The 20600-nt window shown below is 38.6% G+C and overlaps 1 protein-coding gene across 3 annotated transcripts in view; it reads right to left on the minus strand.

Annotated features, from left to right (window-relative positions):
* The window catches only part of CDK5RAP2 (CDK5 regulatory subunit associated protein 2), an 84012-nt gene that overhangs the window by 26810 nt on the left and 36602 nt on the right, over nucleotides 1-20600 (minus strand). For all 3 annotated transcript variants that reach the window (XM_063352870.1, XM_063352871.1, XM_063352872.1), the window contains 9 exons: nucleotides 19723-19838; nucleotides 18066-18194; nucleotides 13286-13381; nucleotides 11510-11557; nucleotides 10687-10874; nucleotides 7973-8423; nucleotides 4502-4769; nucleotides 3013-3138; nucleotides 266-866 (listed from right to left, as the gene is read on the minus strand). In XM_063352870.1, coding sequence (XP_063208940.1) covers nucleotides 266-866; nucleotides 3013-3138; nucleotides 4502-4769; nucleotides 7973-8423; nucleotides 10687-10874; nucleotides 11510-11557; nucleotides 13286-13381; nucleotides 18066-18194; nucleotides 19723-19838 — 2023 coding nt within the window. The remainder of the gene's footprint in view (nucleotides 1-265; nucleotides 867-3012; nucleotides 3139-4501; nucleotides 4770-7972; nucleotides 8424-10686; nucleotides 10875-11509; nucleotides 11558-13285; nucleotides 13382-18065; nucleotides 18195-19722; nucleotides 19839-20600) is intronic.

The raw sequence follows: 20600 nt of genomic DNA on the forward strand, positions 1-20600 counted from the left end.
AGACACAGGAGTCTGGCGCAGAATCATTACAGAGGATGATATGAGCTTATCAGGAGCAGTTCTGTTGTAAGAGAAATACTGGTTTGTACTTCAAGGCATCTTTTAAATAAATGTTTCAATTGCTTTATGGCAATGTTAGTGAAATTTAGCCTTTTCTATAACAACATGCTCATATGTGAATAAAATTATCCTCACATTACCGTCCTCTGTTATTTGGTATTGTTGTTTACAAAAAGGAACCTGAAACAGTAATGGCTTTACTCACTTGGATGGTGATGCTTCTCTCAGTTTGTTCTGAAGATGATACACTCCATCAAGACGCATATTTGCAATTTGCTCTTTTTCAAGTTCTGCCTCATTTGCTGACAGAAGTTCCTTAAGGTTTTGCGCTGTCCATGTATCAGGTGCTTTTGAAGACTCTGATTTCCTATTTTCAGTGTGGATCTCGTCATCCATCAGCTGATGGCCACTAGAAAATGCTTTGATTTCCTGCATAGCTGTATCTTGCACTTGTGTAACATGTCCTTCCACAGGCAAGGCTGTGTCACTCCAAACTATATCGGAAAAAACACTCGATAAAAGCTGGTCAGAGGTCTGTAAATTAAACACGAACATTTTGTACTTTTCAAGCTCAGACTTCATATTCTTAATTCTTTGTTTCAATTCTTCTGTATCGTCTATGACTTCACAGTCATCAAGTGCATCTGTACTTGTTACACTCAATTTGAGAGAACGCAAGCACTTGGAACCTGAATATGCGGTGGCTGAGTCAATGTCCTCATGTTCCATGGAATGAAACTCTTCATTTATCTCTTTTAATGAGTGCTGGATATTCACATTGCTAATGTTATGATGATTTTGCGTTTCTGAAAAACAGGAGGCTTGCATGTGAATATTAATATTTCTTTATCTGACATTCTGTTCTTAACAGCACTAGAATGAATTCATTTACTTCTATAATAACAGAATAAAAATGCAGAATAATTACAAACTATGCAATATTAGTTTTGGACTTTTGACCCCTTTCTATGATTTGTGCATTAATTCAACTTGCACATCAAATATACCAAACCCCTTATCACCTTTCAAATAAACAATACTCAAAATATACCCACTTTCTCTTCCCAAATGATTGAACATTACTTTATGCAGTCCTGAATCAGACACCGATGAAGCCCAGACTCTCCCAGCCACAAAGACGATAACCTCAAACATAAGGCACTGAGATTTAAAAGTAGACTCTATGACTTTAAACTGTTCTACCTAAAACTTCTAATTAAATATTCTTTTTCTCCTCGCTTCAAAAATCTATACAAAACCAATTGGAGCATAAAGTCAGTGGAATTTTAAAAAGATTACCAACAAAATAGTAAAATTTGAAAAAGGGGCTTTAATAACTTTTTAAAATGCGTTCTAAACAAAATCCATAAAAACGTTTGGTGTTAAAGGTTTTATTGGCACTCATTTGGCATGCACAGCATACCCCTCAGTTGACTTTGCCATTTATAAGTAATGCAATCACCCCAGATTCAGACCAATAAAAGCTATATATTCCTCCATATATGCTATCTTTATAGTTCTGTGTATGTTGAGGGCTGCATGTAACTATGTAAGAAAATGGTTATTTTCTGGTAAATTAAATCTTCCCCTTCTATTAGTTCTGCAAAAGATCACTACGAATTAGAACCTCCCTTTTGGGAGACATTCATTGATCTTGCGGAGGTCTTAATACTTTCAAATTGGTTTCCATGGAGAATTCGAATGCCCAGGCTCACGCTCTAAATCAGTACAAAATCTCAGGGGGAGCAGCTGTATACGAAGGACCAAGTCCAGCCCAAGCACAAGAGAATAAAAAACAAATATAACCTAAAAGCCGGAAAAAAAATGAAGCTGCGATACTGGGATATCAACATATTCGAAATTAAGGCTAGATGACGTTCTCTGCAGTACACACATTGCTGCAGACCATTACGTATGTCATTCCAAAGGTGACGGAATCACGGGACAAAATTCTTCCAGTGAAATGCCCGTGTATGAATTCAAGAAGACACACTGAATAAACGAAAGCAACACTTAAGTTCCTGAGCTTCTCCTTCTTCTCTACCACTTGGTTGCTGCAGTAAGACAGATGTCAAAGGTTGCAGACTGAGACGGAAAAAACTCCAGGTACTAGAAGAACTCTTAAACTCTGCAATCCTCATTTCATGGAAACGTTCCAGGTAACAAAACCAGATATTAGGGAAGAACTATTTCTGATTAGGATACAGGTTGTAGTTTTTAATGAAACACTGCCCTTTAATTAAAGGAGAACTAATAAACTCTCTGTGCGTATGTATGTCCATACACACAAAGGGCACACAAAGAGCACGATCCTGCAAACCAACTGAGTGGCTTCAATGAAACTACTTATATAAATAAAACTAATGATGTGACCAATGGGTACAAAATTAGCCATACCCTCTGTGCCCTGTACGCAACGTGTTAACCAGGTTATTCAAACCCTCCCAAAAAAGACTAATGGACGATGCAGAAACACATAATACACAGTATTAAGCCTATTTACATTTTCATTAAATGATTCCATTAGGTTTCAACCTAGTTGAATGCCTTCAAATAATTCAGATAAGCAAAATTCTATCATTCAATTGCTTCATTCTAATAGTTCATAACTAGATGCAGAAGCATTAAATAACAAACATTTAATTCAGAGAAGAGTTCAGAAGTGAGGACATTAGCAATAAAGATCAGAGTTAGGCATACAACTCGTTATTTTTACTGGAAACCAGACTCATAAATCCCTGTGGCCCTTCCGAAAGCATAACCCTTAAAAGATGAACTTGGAATCTTAGAGCAATTAATCCATATTAGGTAAGAAAACGAGATTTAAAACCCACAAATAATGGCAAGGGAGACAACTACCTGCAGTAATTTACAATTTTGCACAATTCAGAAGAAACTAGTTTTAAAATTTCTTTTTTTTTTTTAATGTACTATACCATGTAAATGCTCTACCTTGACAGTTTTGCTGATTTTTGTCCATCACGTATTCATTCTTGTTCCTCCTAACTGGATCGACATCTGGACCAATGTGCAACTTGACCTGAACCTCACTATTATCCAGTTTGAGCAAAGAGTCAACTGGAGAATAGCGGGGGAAGGTAAAACAGAAAGCAGTAAGTGACTGAAAATAAATAAAGTGGGGTTAGTCAAAAAGAAACCTGAAAAAAACAGCTGGAAAGCCAAACCTGGTTCTGACAATTTAGAACAGGAAAGTTATCTAAGCAAAAACAACTATTGAAAATGTAACACAAACATCACTGATGGCATGAAACAGTGTTTGCACATCTTTTTTAAATACTTGAACTAATTACAAGGATAACTACTACGAATGTGAATTGCAAAGGCTTCCTACCAATAAGTGAACATAAACATTTGCACGTCCTCTTTGTAACATAACAGTTAATCAATTTTAGTACATTTTTAAATGTTTTATGTTATGCTTAGAGAAAAGGCTAAAAAGCTTCTCCAATATAAGCATTGACCACAAAATAATCTTCTGCAATCTCCCCTTGCATCAAGTCTCAGAATGACTAAATGTGCAGTACAACTGCGATCCAGGGGAAAGAAATCAGTGTGGAAAGGAAATCCCAGGACTGCAGTACTTCCCTTCTCGGAATTCTCCATGGACGTTGCACCTACCAAAACCAACTGCTATAGTCCTATCAACTCGAGTATTTACAATGAAGTTGTGCCATATCTGTCCCTTACCACAATAACATCATCATTAACAACAAAGCCTCTGCAACCTCCGTGACAGCGGCTCATTTGCTTCTTGAATCTTACTTCTTATCTTTACAACTCCTCTCTCCCCACGTATCCTTTACATCTCGACTCAGTTTTAATCTAACTGCTAAGCGCATTCTTTTTTTTACCACTCCAAATCTTTACATAAGACCCATTGTTCTCTGCCTTACCATTTGTCATACTTTGCTGATCCAGATACGTTGTCAACAACTGAGTTTAAATTAACCCAGCCACACTGGAAACATACACAGATGACTTGACTGATCAGTGGAATACTGGAAAAACTCCTTTATGCAGCATAAACAAATACAGTATTTTTATACTCTCCCATCTCCATTACAGACAGTTTTCATTAGACTTGGCATCATATAAAGGAAATTTTTCATCTACGTAAACATTGACATATATGTGTGCATGTGTGGGCACCCTGTGAAACTATCATTTATTATATACTTTATGCCATGTATACAAAGCACTTTGTATTCCATACAAAGCTCTTTGACATGCTAGCGGCAAACATAAAAGAAAAAAAAAAAGGTGTTTGTCAAAATCTATATAGATTTGCCGACCCAAGAAAATTGTAAGATTAAGTAGCATTGTACCTCTGTAAAAATGATCTGGTTTTACTTTCTACTACTAGAAAAGAAGCCACTATTTCAAGCCGCATTAAAAGTCATTATGTCTGCTCTTTATTTACCTCTCACTGGTGTGCTTTCCTGTGCAGGCTGCTCTTGAAGGTTTTCAGTTACAGACTCACTCAATAATAACTCTCCATTTTTTTGTGGCTTAAGTTGTTTGTTTTGTACTTCACACGCTTTCAGACCTTCGTGAGGTGTTCTGGTATCACCCTGTAGTTGTGAATCTGATTTCTGCATACGGGAGTTCAAAGGCATGTTTCCTAACGGTCTGGATGATTTTAAGGGAACGGGCAGACGGGACTTCTTGGGCAGGTAAGCAGAATCAGTCTGAAAAAGGGATGGAATAAAACAGGAGATTGGTAGCTCGTATGTAACGGTCAAGTAAAAGAGGTATAAAAAAACATTCCAGGAAAAATAAAAATTTTCCAGCAGGATCAGCCAGCTGTCACATTAAATTGTTTTGAAAAGAATCAATCTCAATACCCTTGCAACATGGAAAACAAACAGAGAGAAAAACAAAATATCCCACTGGTTCAATTTGCTGTCAGTGCTGCTTATGCATCCACAGCCACACAGTGAATGGCTTCCAGTTCATGAAGCAAATTCACCATTGACTACCAAAGGCTTTTCATCAGTAGCCAGATTAGCTAAGTCTCGATCTGTGTGTGCCCTAGGAAAATAGTTTCTCACCCAAACTGACCTCTCTAACTGCTACTTCCTACTCTCCTGATTTACATCATAAATGTCTGACAGCCCAGTAACCATCTTCCTTGAATCTTTTTTGTTTTTAATTGAGGATCCTCCTAATTTTTCACAAAATCCTGAACATATTTTCCTTTCTTCCTTTTGTCTCCATGCTACTTCGTACAAGCCCTCTTTCATACCTTTGAGCAAATCAACATAGCTTTGCATCAGCCACAGAGAAAATTTATTCTGCCATAGAGAAATTCTTTATGAGCAAGAATAGCTTCTTCACCCACAGACCCTATAAATCACTTCCGCAGGATTCCCATTTCCTACTGTAATGGACATTCCGTCATTGGAGTTGGAGGGAGAAGTTAAATTTCTTAAGTCACTACATTTTGGCATCTCACCTTTTGAAAACTCTGCATAAAATGAATGTGTCCTTTTTTAAACCACAGAGCATAACATTGTGCTATCTCCAAAAAGATAAAAACATGCTATATGTTGATGAGAGTTACGGAATTGTGTGTAATAATAATAAAAGTCAATAATGGCATGTTCATACAGATTTAGTTTATTTTTTTGCTGTTCATTTGCTCCACCAGTGTCATAAGTCCCGTAATTTCTTTTACCACCCAATGTATTCTGAAATACCTTTCCACATCCATTTCTTAGCAATTATAGTCCTTACACAATTTAAAATAATAAAAAGCAAGTTCCATTTTCCTAATGACATACTCAGTTCCTTTTGTACATACATGAATACAGTATCATTTGGAGGCTGAAAAATAAATCCAGGCGGGATGAACTTCCTGCTAGTTTTACTAAACCGCACTAATAACGTCGAACAACTTCCAGCTGTCTCGGGGCTGTTGTACAGACATATACGTCACCCAGATTACCCAAAGGCCAGTTCCGCTGGCTACATGAAATTATTTATAAAAGCCATTCAGAAGCAAAAGATACACTGCATTAGTCCAAACAAGAAAGCTTTTAACGCAACTGACTCAAGGATTGCATGGAGGTTGTAACTGATTAAACTAGAGAGGAATGTGGAAAATGATGAATCAAAACAGTACACTGAAACTCAGGGAAAACAGGAACCTGAAAAAAAGAAGAACTGCAGAGAGAACTCGAGGTATTCCCTGTGGAGGGCAGACAGACCTTTTTTTGTCTTCAGAGAGCTTGTCCTTCATTCCTTAGAGATGAGACCAGCAACTCAAAGACATCATTAGCACTCTTAAGCAAGCCATCATAAGCAGATCTTTATTACCAGACCAGCCAGGATCTCAAAACCCTTCCTCCTCTACTCCCCTCCCCATCTTCACTCTTCTGTCTTCCCCCTGCCCTTATCTCTCCATGTGCTTCTGGAGCCAGCTGCCCTGGAGTGCGCCAACCTTCCACTCCTCCTGTCTCGGACCAGTCACGGCATCCCAAGGATGCAGGAGCAGCTATCACAGCAGCCAACCTGCCAAACAGCACAGGCCAAATGCCTAAAAGACTAAGAACATTAACAATAGCCCAAGAACATTTCCATTATTACCCTCCTTCCTCCCAAAACGTGATTTTTCTTTATAGCTAGGAGATTTACTGACAATAAGGAAAGCTTAAAAGACTAAGACTGTATCTGGAGATACTCTGGTAGATGTTGATTACATGTAAATCGTTTGGTGAAACAGGACATAGTTTTTGTGAGTTACTCAGGTTTTGATTTTTCAGGGGTATCATAACCTATTGCTAAGACTGGCATGAATTTTCTGGGGTGTTTGCCAGGGACCAACAGTGCATGCCAAAATCTTTTCCTTAAAATCCCAAACTATACCGAAATATTTATGCCTGTACAGAACAAAGTCTCATCAACATCTCTTGGTTTACAAGCCCTTTCCTTCAGAAAAATGAATCCAACAAGAACAAACCAGAACAACAATGAATTGCTCCCAATTGCTAGCTCACGGAAATCTCTTGATCACTAAAGTCATGGAAACCATTCTTTGCAGAAGGTGCTACAACATTCTCTATTAGCAGTGCAGAAAATCAAAAGCAATCCTCTCCTTTGTCTGCTCTGCAAGAGCCAAGATCTTCAAAGAGTTTTCAGCTTCACTTCTATAACTGCTACTGAAACAATACGCGTGCACTCTTTAGCAGACGCTGCTTCCCCACCTCTTTGTTTGGGACCACAGACTGCTGCATACAAAAGGCGTGAAAACTTATCCAGCACAAGCAAATTACGTCTGTACTCACAAAACAGATTCTGTGCACTTAGATTCCAAACATGAAGAACTGCCCCCAGAGTTTTATACAGTACTACTACTAGTACTATAGTACTACTTCTCTAAAAGCAAGACACAGTGATGAAAAGTTAACAAAAGCCTAAAATTAAGATTTGAGCTTGTTGAAATCTACCATTAACTCTTCGCCAGCATGCTCTCTGACATTAGGCAGGTCTTCAACGTTCTAGAAGGCATTTGCCAGTAAGACTTAATAAGCTATCAGTTCAGAATGCTCTGGTTCTGCATGTTATGAACATTGATGCAGAGACATAAGGTAGTACAGAATCAGGCCATTATGTTAAAAACCACCTCTTTTTCCAAAGCTATAATATTTACTAGTATCTGTTCCCAGTGAGGATTGGAATTCAATTAATTAATGTTCTAAAGCACAGTGAAGTATGCGATGAAAAGCTCTGAACATTAAGAACAATTATCTAAAATATATTTGGCTTACATCTCTTTTTCTAATTTTAAAAATTACACAAAAGCAAGATTTAATATTAGAAATGGAACATGTTTTTCTCTTTTACACATCTATTCCCCAAGTACCAGAAAGCGAATCTTAAATAAACTTACTTCATTTGTTCTCCTTGTAAAAAAAAGTCTTTCATCCTGTTCACCCTTCTTACACACATTTTCTTGCTGATGTTCTCTTTCTGCATTTAATCTTGAATATTTTTTTTTGTCTTCTGAGGCTCCTTTTCTGTCTTCATGTTTGAATCTCATGACATTACTCTCTAAAGTCATTGTTTGTGTAGCTGCATCTTTCAATTCCACTTTCAACAACTCGATATCCTTATTAATCTGTGGCATTGCATCTGGATAAAGCTTCTCTTTTCCATCAAAAGTTGATTTCAATTCTACTTGCTGTTTTAAGAATTTATTGACCTGCTTGAAATGTTTGAGTTCAGCTCTTAGTTGAATAATCATTTGCCTAAGATCTTTTTCATCCTTTTTCTCTGTATCTTCTTCAGTTGTGTTCAGATGATCTAACAGTTCATTTACAGTTTTCATTTGTTCTTGTCTGCTATACTCAGGAAGGAGGAAAGAAAAGGCATGAATTTTGATTTTTATTTAAGCAAATAAGAATACCTTCTAAGAAATTCTTTTGCTGTGTCTTGACATTTCAAATTTCCAGGAGATTCCATTTTACTCACTAACAAATTACTCACTAACGAACAGAGTTTTTGAAACCTTATCAGAGCTTTAGTTATATCTTAAATTATCTCATCAGTGCATTTCTCCTATGTATGACCATATATACCCTACTGCCCCTTTCTGCATTCATGAACAAATACTAAATCTCTGGTAACTAAATCAATTGCTTACATAAAATAGCAATCTAAGAAATAGGAATGGATTTTCAAGAGAGTTTACTCTCCAATTGAACTACCTTAAAAATAAAATTCTACCCAAAACACAGGAGACTAAGATGTTGAGTTTATCCCTTCATGTATTTCTAATGTAATGTGGAAGATGGAAACTGAGAAAGCAGCCAAAAGCCTGCAAAAACAGCTCACTACAGAGCACCGAACTGCCCCACAGATAACTACTGATCATGGACAACAGTTTGGAAAGCAATGTTTTAAGAGAAACTGAAGCCAAAGAAGAGATATTTAAAGCCCTCAAATTCTACAGATGATTTCATGTGTCCAACAGAGAGCCGTTTGTGCCATTAAACATATATACCAGCATTTAAAACAACCGCATTTGTATAGCTAGCATTTGAAATGGTAGAAGCTAACTAGGCCTTTTATGTCTTCCTCTGGCATCTAATGTCATTAGTGAGAATTAAGTTATGCAAAGTACAGGCTCAGCCGCAGTCAATCCGGTCATTTGTACTTGAACACAGAAAAGATTACACACTAGAGTGGGAAAGATGATGGTGCTGGAATCACTCATTAGCAGACTTTTAAGTAAAGTTAACAAATAAAACAATATTATCTATTCATCTTCTGAGAGAGTAGTATCTCCTCATTTACCACTAACTAGTGCTTCGACAACTAAGACCATTTATGCCTGTTGGAGAGTTTTAAATAGTAATGTAAAATACAGAATTGCTTGAGGAAAGTCAAGCGCAGAGCATGCTGAACACAGACACCAGGATTCGCCTTGTGTAATTCCACAGGATATTCTGCTACCAGCACTGCCGAGCACAACCTATATGGAAGGTCACTCCTATTACTCTCCAGAAACCACTGTGGCTGGAGGAACAACGCTGACAGGCACTGAAAAAAGTCCCGTAATACTGTACGTAGTCATTGCAGTGTGGACAGAAAAATGAGAATGATCTCCAGCAAAGCTCTTAATTCACTTTTCAACCAGGAGAGTAAGTGGTGTAAGCATGAAATTGGGGAAAACAGAACCAGTCAGGATGTGTTTTTCTATACACCCTTTTCTTGCTTGGCGTTGTCCAGTTCTTACGGAAATGAGCATTTCAGCTGGGAATTGATCAAATTACACTGTAACACACACACTTGAAAAACATTTGTTACACCAGGGCTTATACAGATTTAGTTGCACGAGTATTTTCTCACGTATTGCACGTGCAATTTTTAGTTGCACGAATATGTATCTCTAAGTACTTATAACATGGCTCCTCTCAGCAGACTCCTACACGTGGTTACACTGGAATAACCAATTAGTCAATTAATTGGTTGGGCCCATCTCCTACATGTGGTTACACTGGAATAACCAATTAGTCAATTAATTGGTTGGGCCCAGCACATGGGCCCAGACTCCCTAAACTGCTGACAGAGAGTAAACCTCTGTCCAAGCAGTGCAGATGAAATGCCCAAGGCTATAAAGCATAACGTCCACTCAAAATTAATCCTGTCAAACAGCCATTGTAACTTCAATTCCTCCACCCTCAGTTCCTTACACGTATCAGTTTTACAGCAGCAGTTCACCCCCTCCACCACACCACCCTGCACTGGCCTGTGCTCTCAGATACTTTATCATTTTTTTTAAATACCACCTATTATCATCTGAGCACTTTAGCACTGCTAGACCCCACCCTGAAAACAATCCGTCCCTTCAGTAAAGCTCCGTGTATCAGTAACTTTGGAGAGGTTTTTTTCTTGTAATGGGTTTTTCATAAGGATTTCTACTGATAGTATGTTTCCTAATTACTTAATTGCATGATAGACTAAAATGGCTCTGAAGGCGCCTTGCCAATCTCTCAGGTAAATTAGACTGTGCCATTATCTAAATTCACTTTAGCAAAAATTACTTTATTCTCTTCTCAAATAGAAATACTGTCAAAAGCAGTGCATATCCCTCATACTTACGTAGATTCCAGTACTGATGTTCTATTTTCTCTTAAAAGAGATGTGAGCAAGTTCTCTTCTGTTTCATGTTCGCTCATTCCTATTCTGCCAAATTGTTTGCCAGTTGTATTATGTTCAAACTGAGGCTTATTTGGACTCCTGTAATGTCTATCTTTGCAGAAACTCTCTGAATAGCCTGATGGAGTTATCTGTTAAAAAATTGCAAACATTTTCTTATTACACAGGTATGTAATGTTGCATTAAATTCAGGGCTGTAATCTTTTTGTAATCGTGTTTTGTAATTCCTGATGCTCTTTATCTACATTAAGAAGCATCCACAGACATTTCACTTACTATTTATTAATAGAAAAACTAATTAACATCTATTTCATATTATTAATTCATAGTGATCAGTTGTTTAGTAAGTAGTGAGTAGATTTCCCTGAAGGTCTTTTATCTATGAAGAGGTATGAAATTTCTGGAATGTTGCCTGCAGATTGCAGCTAACTTTTTATTAGTTCACTTTTGAATCGTCTTGCCTTTACAGCACCAAATTCTGGCCTGGGATCTCCAGGCCATCCCTTATGGCCAGGACAGGATGTAACTTGAAGTATTTAAAAACTGACAGCTTTTTGTATGAAACGCTGCAGACGCGTCCTAGGAAAATTCTACATGGATTCTCTCCAGTAATTCAACCCCCATTTAAAATCAATGAAAGTCTCCTGTATCAATTGCATTAGAATTTATACTGGGCTCATTTGGATGAAATTTTCATCAGTAGACATCAGCAGCGAGAGGTTAAGATGTTTAAGAGTCAAAAGAACCTTTAAAATACATCGCTCACCTGTTTATCCACCTCAGAAGGAAAATCCAAAGATACTTGAAGGCATACCTAGTAAACAGAGAAACACAGAAATTACAAATCAAAGAACAGAACATCATTATTCTTCAACATTAGTAACAAAAATGCCCAGTTTGTGCCATATTTTAGCATGCTATAATTTTTAAACCAGAAAGTTGCAACTTTAATTGCACTCTATGATCCTCTACGGTCCCTTGCAACCCGACATTCTGTTATGATTCCATGATGCTTTCTATTACATCACTTTTGAAAGACAGAGAGAGAGGACGGCAGATTCCTGTAGGTAGGAAAACAAAGTCAACAAGTTACCAAGACATCAAGCATTTCAACCCTGAAGAAGGATCTACAGTGTTTTTTCCTCAAGCACAGCAGCAAGTGAATCTTACAAAATTCCTCAGGGGTGAGTACTGGGCCTGGTGCTGTTCAACATCTTGGTCAGCAACATGGACAGTGGGATTGAGTGCACCGTCAGCAAGATTGCTGATGACACCAAGCTCTGTGGCGTGGTTGATACGGTGGAGGGAAGGGATGCCATCCAGAGGGACCTGGACAGGCTTGAGAGGTGGGCCCATGCCAACCTCATGAAGTTCAACCAGGCCAAGTGCAAGGTCCTGCACCTGGGTCACGGCAATCCCAGGCACAAACACAGGCTGGGCAGAGAATGGATTGAGAGCAGCCCTGAGGAGAAGGCCTTGGGGGTGTTGGTGGATGAGAAGCTCAATATGAGCTGGCAATGTGTGCTTGCAGCCCCAAAGGCCAACTGCATCCCAGGCTGCAGCAAAAGCAGCGTGGCCAGCAGGGCGAAGGAGGTGATTCTGACCCTCTACTCTGCTCTCATGACACTCCGCCTAGAGGGGGTTCTGCCCCTCTGCTCCACTCATGTGAGACCCCACTGCATCCAGCTTTGGAGTCTTCAGCACAGCAAAGACATGGACCTGTTGGAGCAGGGCCAAAGGTGGCCACGAAGATGCTGCAAGGGCTGGAGCCCCTCTGCTATGAGGACAGGCTGAGAGAGTTGGGGTGGTTCAGCCTGGAGAAGAGAAGGCTCCGGGGAGAACTTAGGGAGAACTTAGAGCCCCCTCCAGTACCTGAAGGGGGCCTACAAGAAAGCTGGAGAGGGACTTTTCACAAGGGCATGTATGATAGGATGAGGGGTAATGGCTTCACACTGGAAGAAGACAGATTTACTTTAGACATCAGGAAGAAATTCTTTGCTGTGAGGGTGGTGAGCCCCTGGCCCAGGTTGCCCAGAGAAGCTGCGGCTGCCCCATCCCTGGAGGGGTTCAAGGCCAGGCTGGACGGGGCTTGGAGCAACCTGGGTTGGTGGAGGTGTCCCTGCCCAGGGCAGGGGGGTTGGAACTAGATGATCTTTAAGGTCCCTTCCAACCCAACTACTCTATGATTCTATGACAATCTGTACTATAGTCCTGACTACAATAGAGGCTGAAGATCAGTGTGTGTGTATGTAAAGAAACACAATTTCAAGGGATTTTTTGTCATCCCCATTAAAGAAGATTATGAGCACTCGAACAAGAGAAAACAAGGACCAGAATGAAAGCTGCAAAGCCCTATCAGCAGAAAAATATAGCAAAAAGCTTTCAGAAACTCTTTAGGATAACAATTAGTTGAAAGCAAAATCAGATATCAGAAAAGAATGCTTTGTTTGCAAAAGACTTTGTGTGCTAAGAAAGTAAGAATTTTTAAAGGCATGCAGAGAAGACAGTAGTGAAACATAATGTACCCAGCGCAGAGTCCTACCTGGCTGACCCTCTCAGAAAATTGACTGCTCTGTATCTTCCTGTCATTGTCACCATCTCCAGTCTGCATCACAGGCTCCGCTGTTATTTCAAGACACTACACAAAGTATGGAATGATGTGAAAATGTAGCACCAAAAAAAATACTGTGATATGAAACATGCATAAATAAGTCAGTGACATGTCTTAAAAGAAAAATAAAAAAAGCCTGTAATACAAAGTAACAAACACTGAATTAGATTTCTTCAACAAGATCAAAGAAAATTAATATAAAACCCAGGAATGACTCACATTAAATACAGTGAAATTTTATCTTATACATTCCTTCATTTTTATTTAACCCTTTCTCTTCAGAATTTACAAAAAATATAAAAATCACTTAACCTCTTCTGGCAAAGGACCCCTGTCTTCAGTCACGTTCTCATTGTGCCTATTTTATTTTCCAGTTTCCAGAATTTATTTTCAATTGCTACACAATTTAGGCTCTTCTCCAGCATCCAGGAGACAGATGCTTTCAAAACAAAGCACAAGTAGCTTGCTATACAATAAAAAGACTTACTGTAACACTGAAGGTTACAATCTGCTTTGTCTTGCCTAAATTTGCCCATTTGTAGCAAGTGGTGCCAAATCATCCTTTTTTTCCCCCTATTTGCCCCAGAACCCAATCCATCTCCCATCACTAATATACGCTGAACAAAGAGAAGGAGGAAGACTCAGCTTTTTCAGTAGCGGACCCCAAGTTCCTGACATCAGCATAACTGGCAGCAAGAGCAGGCTCCCTTTGGTTTGCTGGGATGCTACATCTCAGCGACAGACGGGAAGCGAAGGATGCGCCCCACGCGTTGCTCCTCTCTCAACAGCAGCAAAGACCACTGTTGAACGCGTGCTGCATCCACACACAGCTCATGGAGAATATTTTCATCTCTCTCACAACTCACCTCCGCTACTCAAGTTTCCTCCAGCAACAGAGGACAGAATTTAGCCTTGCCTGTGTCGGTTAAACACTGATCATAAGAAAAACTTGTATTTACAAAGAATTATTATATTCAGTAGCCACATTCCGGCACAGCCTGCCAGAAAACAACCCGACTAAAAAGACAGTCTTTCATCCCACTTTGGGATCCATCGTGAGTGACCTGCAGTTACCACGTTCCACCGCTCCCCTGTAATAAGACCAGATTGGACATTTATATCATCTTGTTTTATAGTAACATTTCCCAATCTAATAGCAAAAGATAAATATTTAAGATCTTTGCTGCTAGAATCTCATTAAATAGTAGAAATGTGTGAGAGTGATGACAAATATCAACAATGCTATGCCTAAACCACAGGTAGAATACAGCACAGTGGAATAAAACTTGCTTTAGATAAAAATTTTTGTCTTAAAGCACTTGTGGCAATAATGTACCACTGCTGTGTGTAACAGACATATTTTGGTGTGACATGGGCTAAAGAAAAATTACCTTTAAGACAAGAAAAGCAGAATCTTGAGCATAGTTACAGAAAATTGAGATTATAGGTACAGAGACTCAGATGACAGACTGAAGGAAAGAAACTGGTGTCTAGGGGTCGTGGATGTGATATTTATAGCTTCGATGGACACACAGCGCAGAGCTGAAACTTATGACATGGAAAGAGAAACCCGCTTCCCCAGTATCACATGCTGGAAAGTCTTGGCTCACAGCTTGTCAGTCCAGTTGCAAACAGGATTCTGCAGGTTATTTTTGCTTTCTGAGAACACTGGGAATTGAAAACATGCGTGGGTTTTGATTTTTTTTTAATTGAGTATGCACAGAATGTATGCCCATATAAAATATATATATATATGAAATAAATGAGAAAAGCCTTTTTATCTTCCAATCCCTAGCAGTATAAGCAACTCTAATGGTTTTAAATATGAATTTTAAAAGCCGGAAACCGGATGGTGCAGCATATTAATATATTTGCCTTTTACTATTAGAAATCTATATTGAAAACTAACTTCCAAGTCATGTTTGAATTATTGTGGTATTTTCACTTGGACTTGATTTTCTAGGACGACACAAAGTAAAGACAATCTGAAAACTGGAGGAAGACACAGACAGGATTATGGCACATAGCAAGGGTGTGCATTATAACAAGATCTTTTTGTTGCAATCATGGGATGCCAAAAGTCCAATGCTGTTAGCTATTATTAAAAAAAATGTTTAAGGTTTAATCTCCTATGTGTAGATTCAGGGCCAAACCTGCATTTGAGTATTAAAAATAAACTTATTTGCAAATAAACCTTATCCGCCCAGTGCAACTACCTTTTATGACTCAACATTTTTTAGCACATGCTTTTCCCAGGCCAGTATTTGGTTTTATAGGTGATGATTCTTAGAATGAAACTACCACATAAGACCAACAGGTTATGGCTCACTGTTACAACAAATGACGACAGTTTGAGCCTGGTCCTATGGTCCTGTGTCTCAGAGGCTGCCAAGACACTTTCTGTGCTCCAAGGAATACAATCTAACGTTCAACAAAATATTAAAAGAAAATAAGTGTCTTAAGGCCAGAAAAGAAGTCTACCAAGAATAAGCTGCCTGTTTAAAGTATTTCCTTGGAGACCGAAAACCTTGAGAATGTTTTTCCTAAATGAACCACTGATATGCTTGGTTTGCAGAGATCCCTGGAGCCCTGAAGGCTGAAATCGCCGAGGCTGCTTCTCTCGGAGAAAGCAGATGTTCAGAGGACAGTACAAAAACAACCTTTTTCTCTCCTCCTTCTCCCTCCCTTCCGAACATGAAGCTGAGAAACAGAGTACTGGGGGCTGTCAGACCTTTGGGAGATGCCCTGCAGAGGCACCAACATCCAGATTCAGCTCATTTGTGCTCTGGCTTTGTGAAGGGAAAGAAAGATGGGTTCATTTTAAGAACCCGAGCAGGATACATCTTCCTGTGTCTGTCCAAATTCCTCTTATAGCACATATGTTAGTGTCATTTCAGCATTACCTGCCAACAAATTCTAGCCCAAAATACACACAAAAAAATAGAACTTAGTTTTTTTGACAATGGTTATTAGTATGCAGAACACACCGTTGTCACAATCCATAACCCAAAATCCAGGTTGCCATTTATTGTCGTGACTGATAAAATGGTACCTTTTAAACTAAAAACTTTTAATTACAGATCCCTTCATTTTTGAGATCCACAGTAATTTTATCATTCTAGCACAGGTTAAAATACCATATTTTACTTTCCTATTTCCTTCACCAGAATTTTGAGGTTTATTTATATTTTACGAGCTTCACTCTGCGTCATTCTATATCTAACTCCACGTCAACAGCTTCTTAAATATATGTTAAGCCCTATATGTTCTTTTCATGCCGAGAGAAATGCAGGAGCGCGCAGTATCTTGTCATGATAATCTTAGCACAGGACAAACTCCTTCGGCATCAAGTACAGCATCAGTGGGGGTGCAGCACCCTCTGCAGGATGACCAGGCAAATTGCTAGAAATATTAACCTACAGAAAGTCCATGTGCTCTGAAACAGATTGCCCACAAGCTTTCCATGCAAACCTATTAGAGTAACGTGTAAATTCATTGTTTTAATAAAAGCCATGGCACTCCTAAAGGTTGACCTATGATTTAAAACCTTTTTCAATCGAAGGTAACATAAGTATGTCTTAAAACTGGAAAAGCGAGTATATTTTGTGACTTCTGACGATTGCCTCCAGTGCATCTGCAGTACATGTGGTAAAAGACAGGACCCTTTTTCCAGAGTCCTGCAGAATAAACTGTCCTGCAGAAAAATCATAAATACTACAGTCCCAGCTCTAGAATTAGGCAATGCCTACACGTAACTGATTCAAAATATTCCTAATTTTTTGTTCTTTTGAGTTTAATTCAGAAATTCAGGACAAAATTCTAATACCATCATTATGCCTTTTATATTTTTACCTTCCTATTCAATATGTGATGCACAAGAACATGTAACTGAAAGCAAAAACAACAACAGAATATAAAGAAAAGTACTACTAGCCACATTTCAAGTGATTCTTTGTAACAAGCTGGAAGGTTCACTAGAATCTACCAGAGCCTCCTGAACATCCTTCATCATTCACACATAGTAAGACACATGGGGACCCAGCACCCAAAATGCTTCTTAGTGGAAGTATTTTGCCAAGACCTCGTCTTCCCCACAGCTAAAAGCAGTCTTGGCTTTGGGCAAAAGAATGAAACATCCAGCAGTGATTACTGCCTTGCAGCTCTCAGCAATCTACCCCAATGCTGGCCACTTCTTCATATACTTCTACATTCTACGTGAAGAAACAACCATGCACTTAAGTGACCGAAAGTGCTTATCTTTCTGGTTTGGCTACAGTCAACCCTAGTTGTTTTGCGGATGCGGAGGAGATATGAACTAAGCTCTTACAGAATTAGATACAGCATGAGAATGACTCTTGAACAGTAGACAAGCAAACGTTCAGTAGTAGCTAAAATGCTACATAAGATACTGCTTTCTTTGTAAAACTATTTCCTTCGCTTTCAATTGGCAAAACAAATACATCACAAACCCAATTAATATTTTGATGTGGAAGTTGTTTCCTTAAATCAACTTGACACATCACTGAACACTTGCATCTCTGTTGTGCTAACATCTTAAAGGTGTTTACATCATTAATTTAAAAAAATTATTATAAGGAATTAGCAACCTAAGCCCTGAGGGTTTTACACTCATTCTGCACTGATCTAAGTGATTCCACAAGGCATATTAGACGTGAGAGTCACATTCACTACTTTAACACAGAAAACCTACCTCACTGTGGTTTAATATTTTTAGTGCTTCCTTCCCTTGAGAATCTGTTGTACAAAGTCCAAGCTGTTTTTTCTTAAGTTCTTGATTAATTGACTGCAGATCCTTAACCGTCAAGAGAAGATCAGTAACCTAAATAACCAAAGGAAGAACAAGCAAAACTGGTAACATCCATACTAGTATGGGAACAAATTATGATATACAAATCTCCAGCTAAATCTAAACTGCAGAGTTGGAAAGCCTGGGCTTCTGTATCTGTTCATGCGGCAATCTCCCTATGTATGAAAACATGGTTATGTATCTGTGAGTTACTATTGAAGAAATCTTAACTTGTAAGAAGACTGTAGTTTCCAGCCATGTTATTAAGTTGAGATATCAAGTTTTACAACTCAGTAGCAAGAAGAAACCTGAGGGCACCTCAAACCAACAGGCTGATTTGAGAATAGACGTTTTAGTGCCAGGGAAACCAGCATTACAGAGAAATAGCAGCATTCAGAAACAACCTATTCTTCTGTCTCAAACACCCTTTATAAGCCACTGTCATTCTGAGTTGTTTCACAGATGCAAAATCTGAAAGGACAATCATGTTCAAAACTCTTGAACAGACATTACTGTCACAGACTCCTAGTGTATCAAGAAGGCAATGTTTGCAGAAGAAAATGAAATCTTCTTACTAGACCAATTAACATATTCGGATAAACAAGATCAACTTTCAGACACACAAACCCTTTTACAAGTAAGAGATGGTATAAAAATGTCTTTTGCTAATGAATGTCCCTGAATGTACTGAAGGGAATTTGTTCAGAGATAAAAGTGGTATAACCTCAGAATGGGACTGGGACACAATCTGGGGCTTTTTTTATTGACACCTGTTCAGTGTAAGGCAAACTTCTTTCCTTCAGATTACCCACCTCCAGATTTCGAACACCTGCCTACAATTCAGCTGGCCACGAGAAATATAAAACTTCGCTGACATTCACTCCCAAACAACCATATTCAAAATAATTACGATATAAATAAATTGCATGCACAATAAATTGGTGCACAGATCAGAGGTCACCACACAGGGTGAGGAGTCAAAAGAACAAGTTTCCAAACTCCAATACTGATTTATTGTATGACAGTGCTTTGCACGTTTAATCTCTGAATTTCAGTTCTCCTTATGTAGAATGGAGACAACATTAACTTACTTCAGGGTTATTTTATAACGTACCGTATTTACCAAAAGATCTGCAAATTGTGGGATGGAATGTGCTATACAGACGTATAAATTATAGACACCACTACCATTCTCATGATTAATCAAGGTGCATACGCGTTGCAGGATACTTAATGCAAAAACTCTTCTTTGGAGCTGGTATACCTCATGATGACTAAAACGTGGCACTGAGTCTGAAACTTGAATCCAGGAGTCTATCATAAAACCTTTGCAGCAAGCCACCTATCTTTCAGCTGACTCTGAAGCTCACGTGGTGTAACAAAGACTAAACAGTTCATAAAAGGTGGACCACAGACCACGGATATGAGAACTTCAAATCCTTTCAGAACTACCCAACTGTACCTAAATAATGAAAACGCTTCTTTTTGTGAGAGATGCACAAACTATAAATGAAGCAGAATTAAGCCATTAGAAACAGTAAATAATAAAACAGATCAATACCTTTTTCTTAAGTTCTTCAAGAGACAGATGGTCTATTTGTGGGCTTAAACGATCTTGCTCTCCTAAACAGATACTCATATAAGATGTTTGATCTCCACAGAAAGACAGTGTTTCTTCTGTCAAAATAACCAAGGACAGGAATTATTTCAGAGACTCTTATTTGCAGGAAAACACAGCAGAAAGTGCAAAGACAGGACTTTTTGAATAAGAACCTACTAGTAAGTCTGTGGGAGGCCAGTTAAAATGTTTCATCCCCCAAAATAAGCTTTCTGTTTAATTGAACAAATTTTGCCCTCGTATTTCTTTGTGCTTCTGACACCTAGACATGCTGTATTTTCGTGGCTGTATTTTCTGTGGTTATCAGCATGAGTGGCGATTGTAATTCTGAATTATAATTTGCATATTTAGCATTACAATTAGAAATAATTTCTAGGAAGGATAAGTAAGGCATGAATAGTTATTCCATTTTAACTATATTTTTATGAACATGAACTCAATGTCTCAAGGCAAAAGGCCAGGTTAGACAAAGTTACTGAATTTATTTTGCTTTTGGGTCAAAAGATTGCATTAATTGAATTGAAAATAGCTACTTATTCATTTCCTCTATAACTGTGGGAATGATTTTTTATGTTTCAATAAACACCTGTTCGTTTAGAATATAGATGACGGTTAATTCTATAAATATATCTCATTAGATAGGGAGAAAGCACATGTAAATTAGGACAAAGAAGAGATGCCTGAATCCTACTCCCAGCTCTGACACTGATCCCATGGCTGCTGCAAGGGCCCAAAGCTTCACAAATGATCACTAATTTTCACAGCCTTCATTCCGAGCAGCCTCACCCGCAACACCACTGCTCTTCAGAACCCAGGAGCAT

The sequence above is a fragment of the Chroicocephalus ridibundus genome, chromosome 15 (genome assembly GCF_963924245.1).
Source record: "Chroicocephalus ridibundus chromosome 15, bChrRid1.1, whole genome shotgun sequence".
Lineage (NCBI taxonomy): Eukaryota > Metazoa > Chordata > Aves > Charadriiformes > Laridae > Chroicocephalus > Chroicocephalus ridibundus.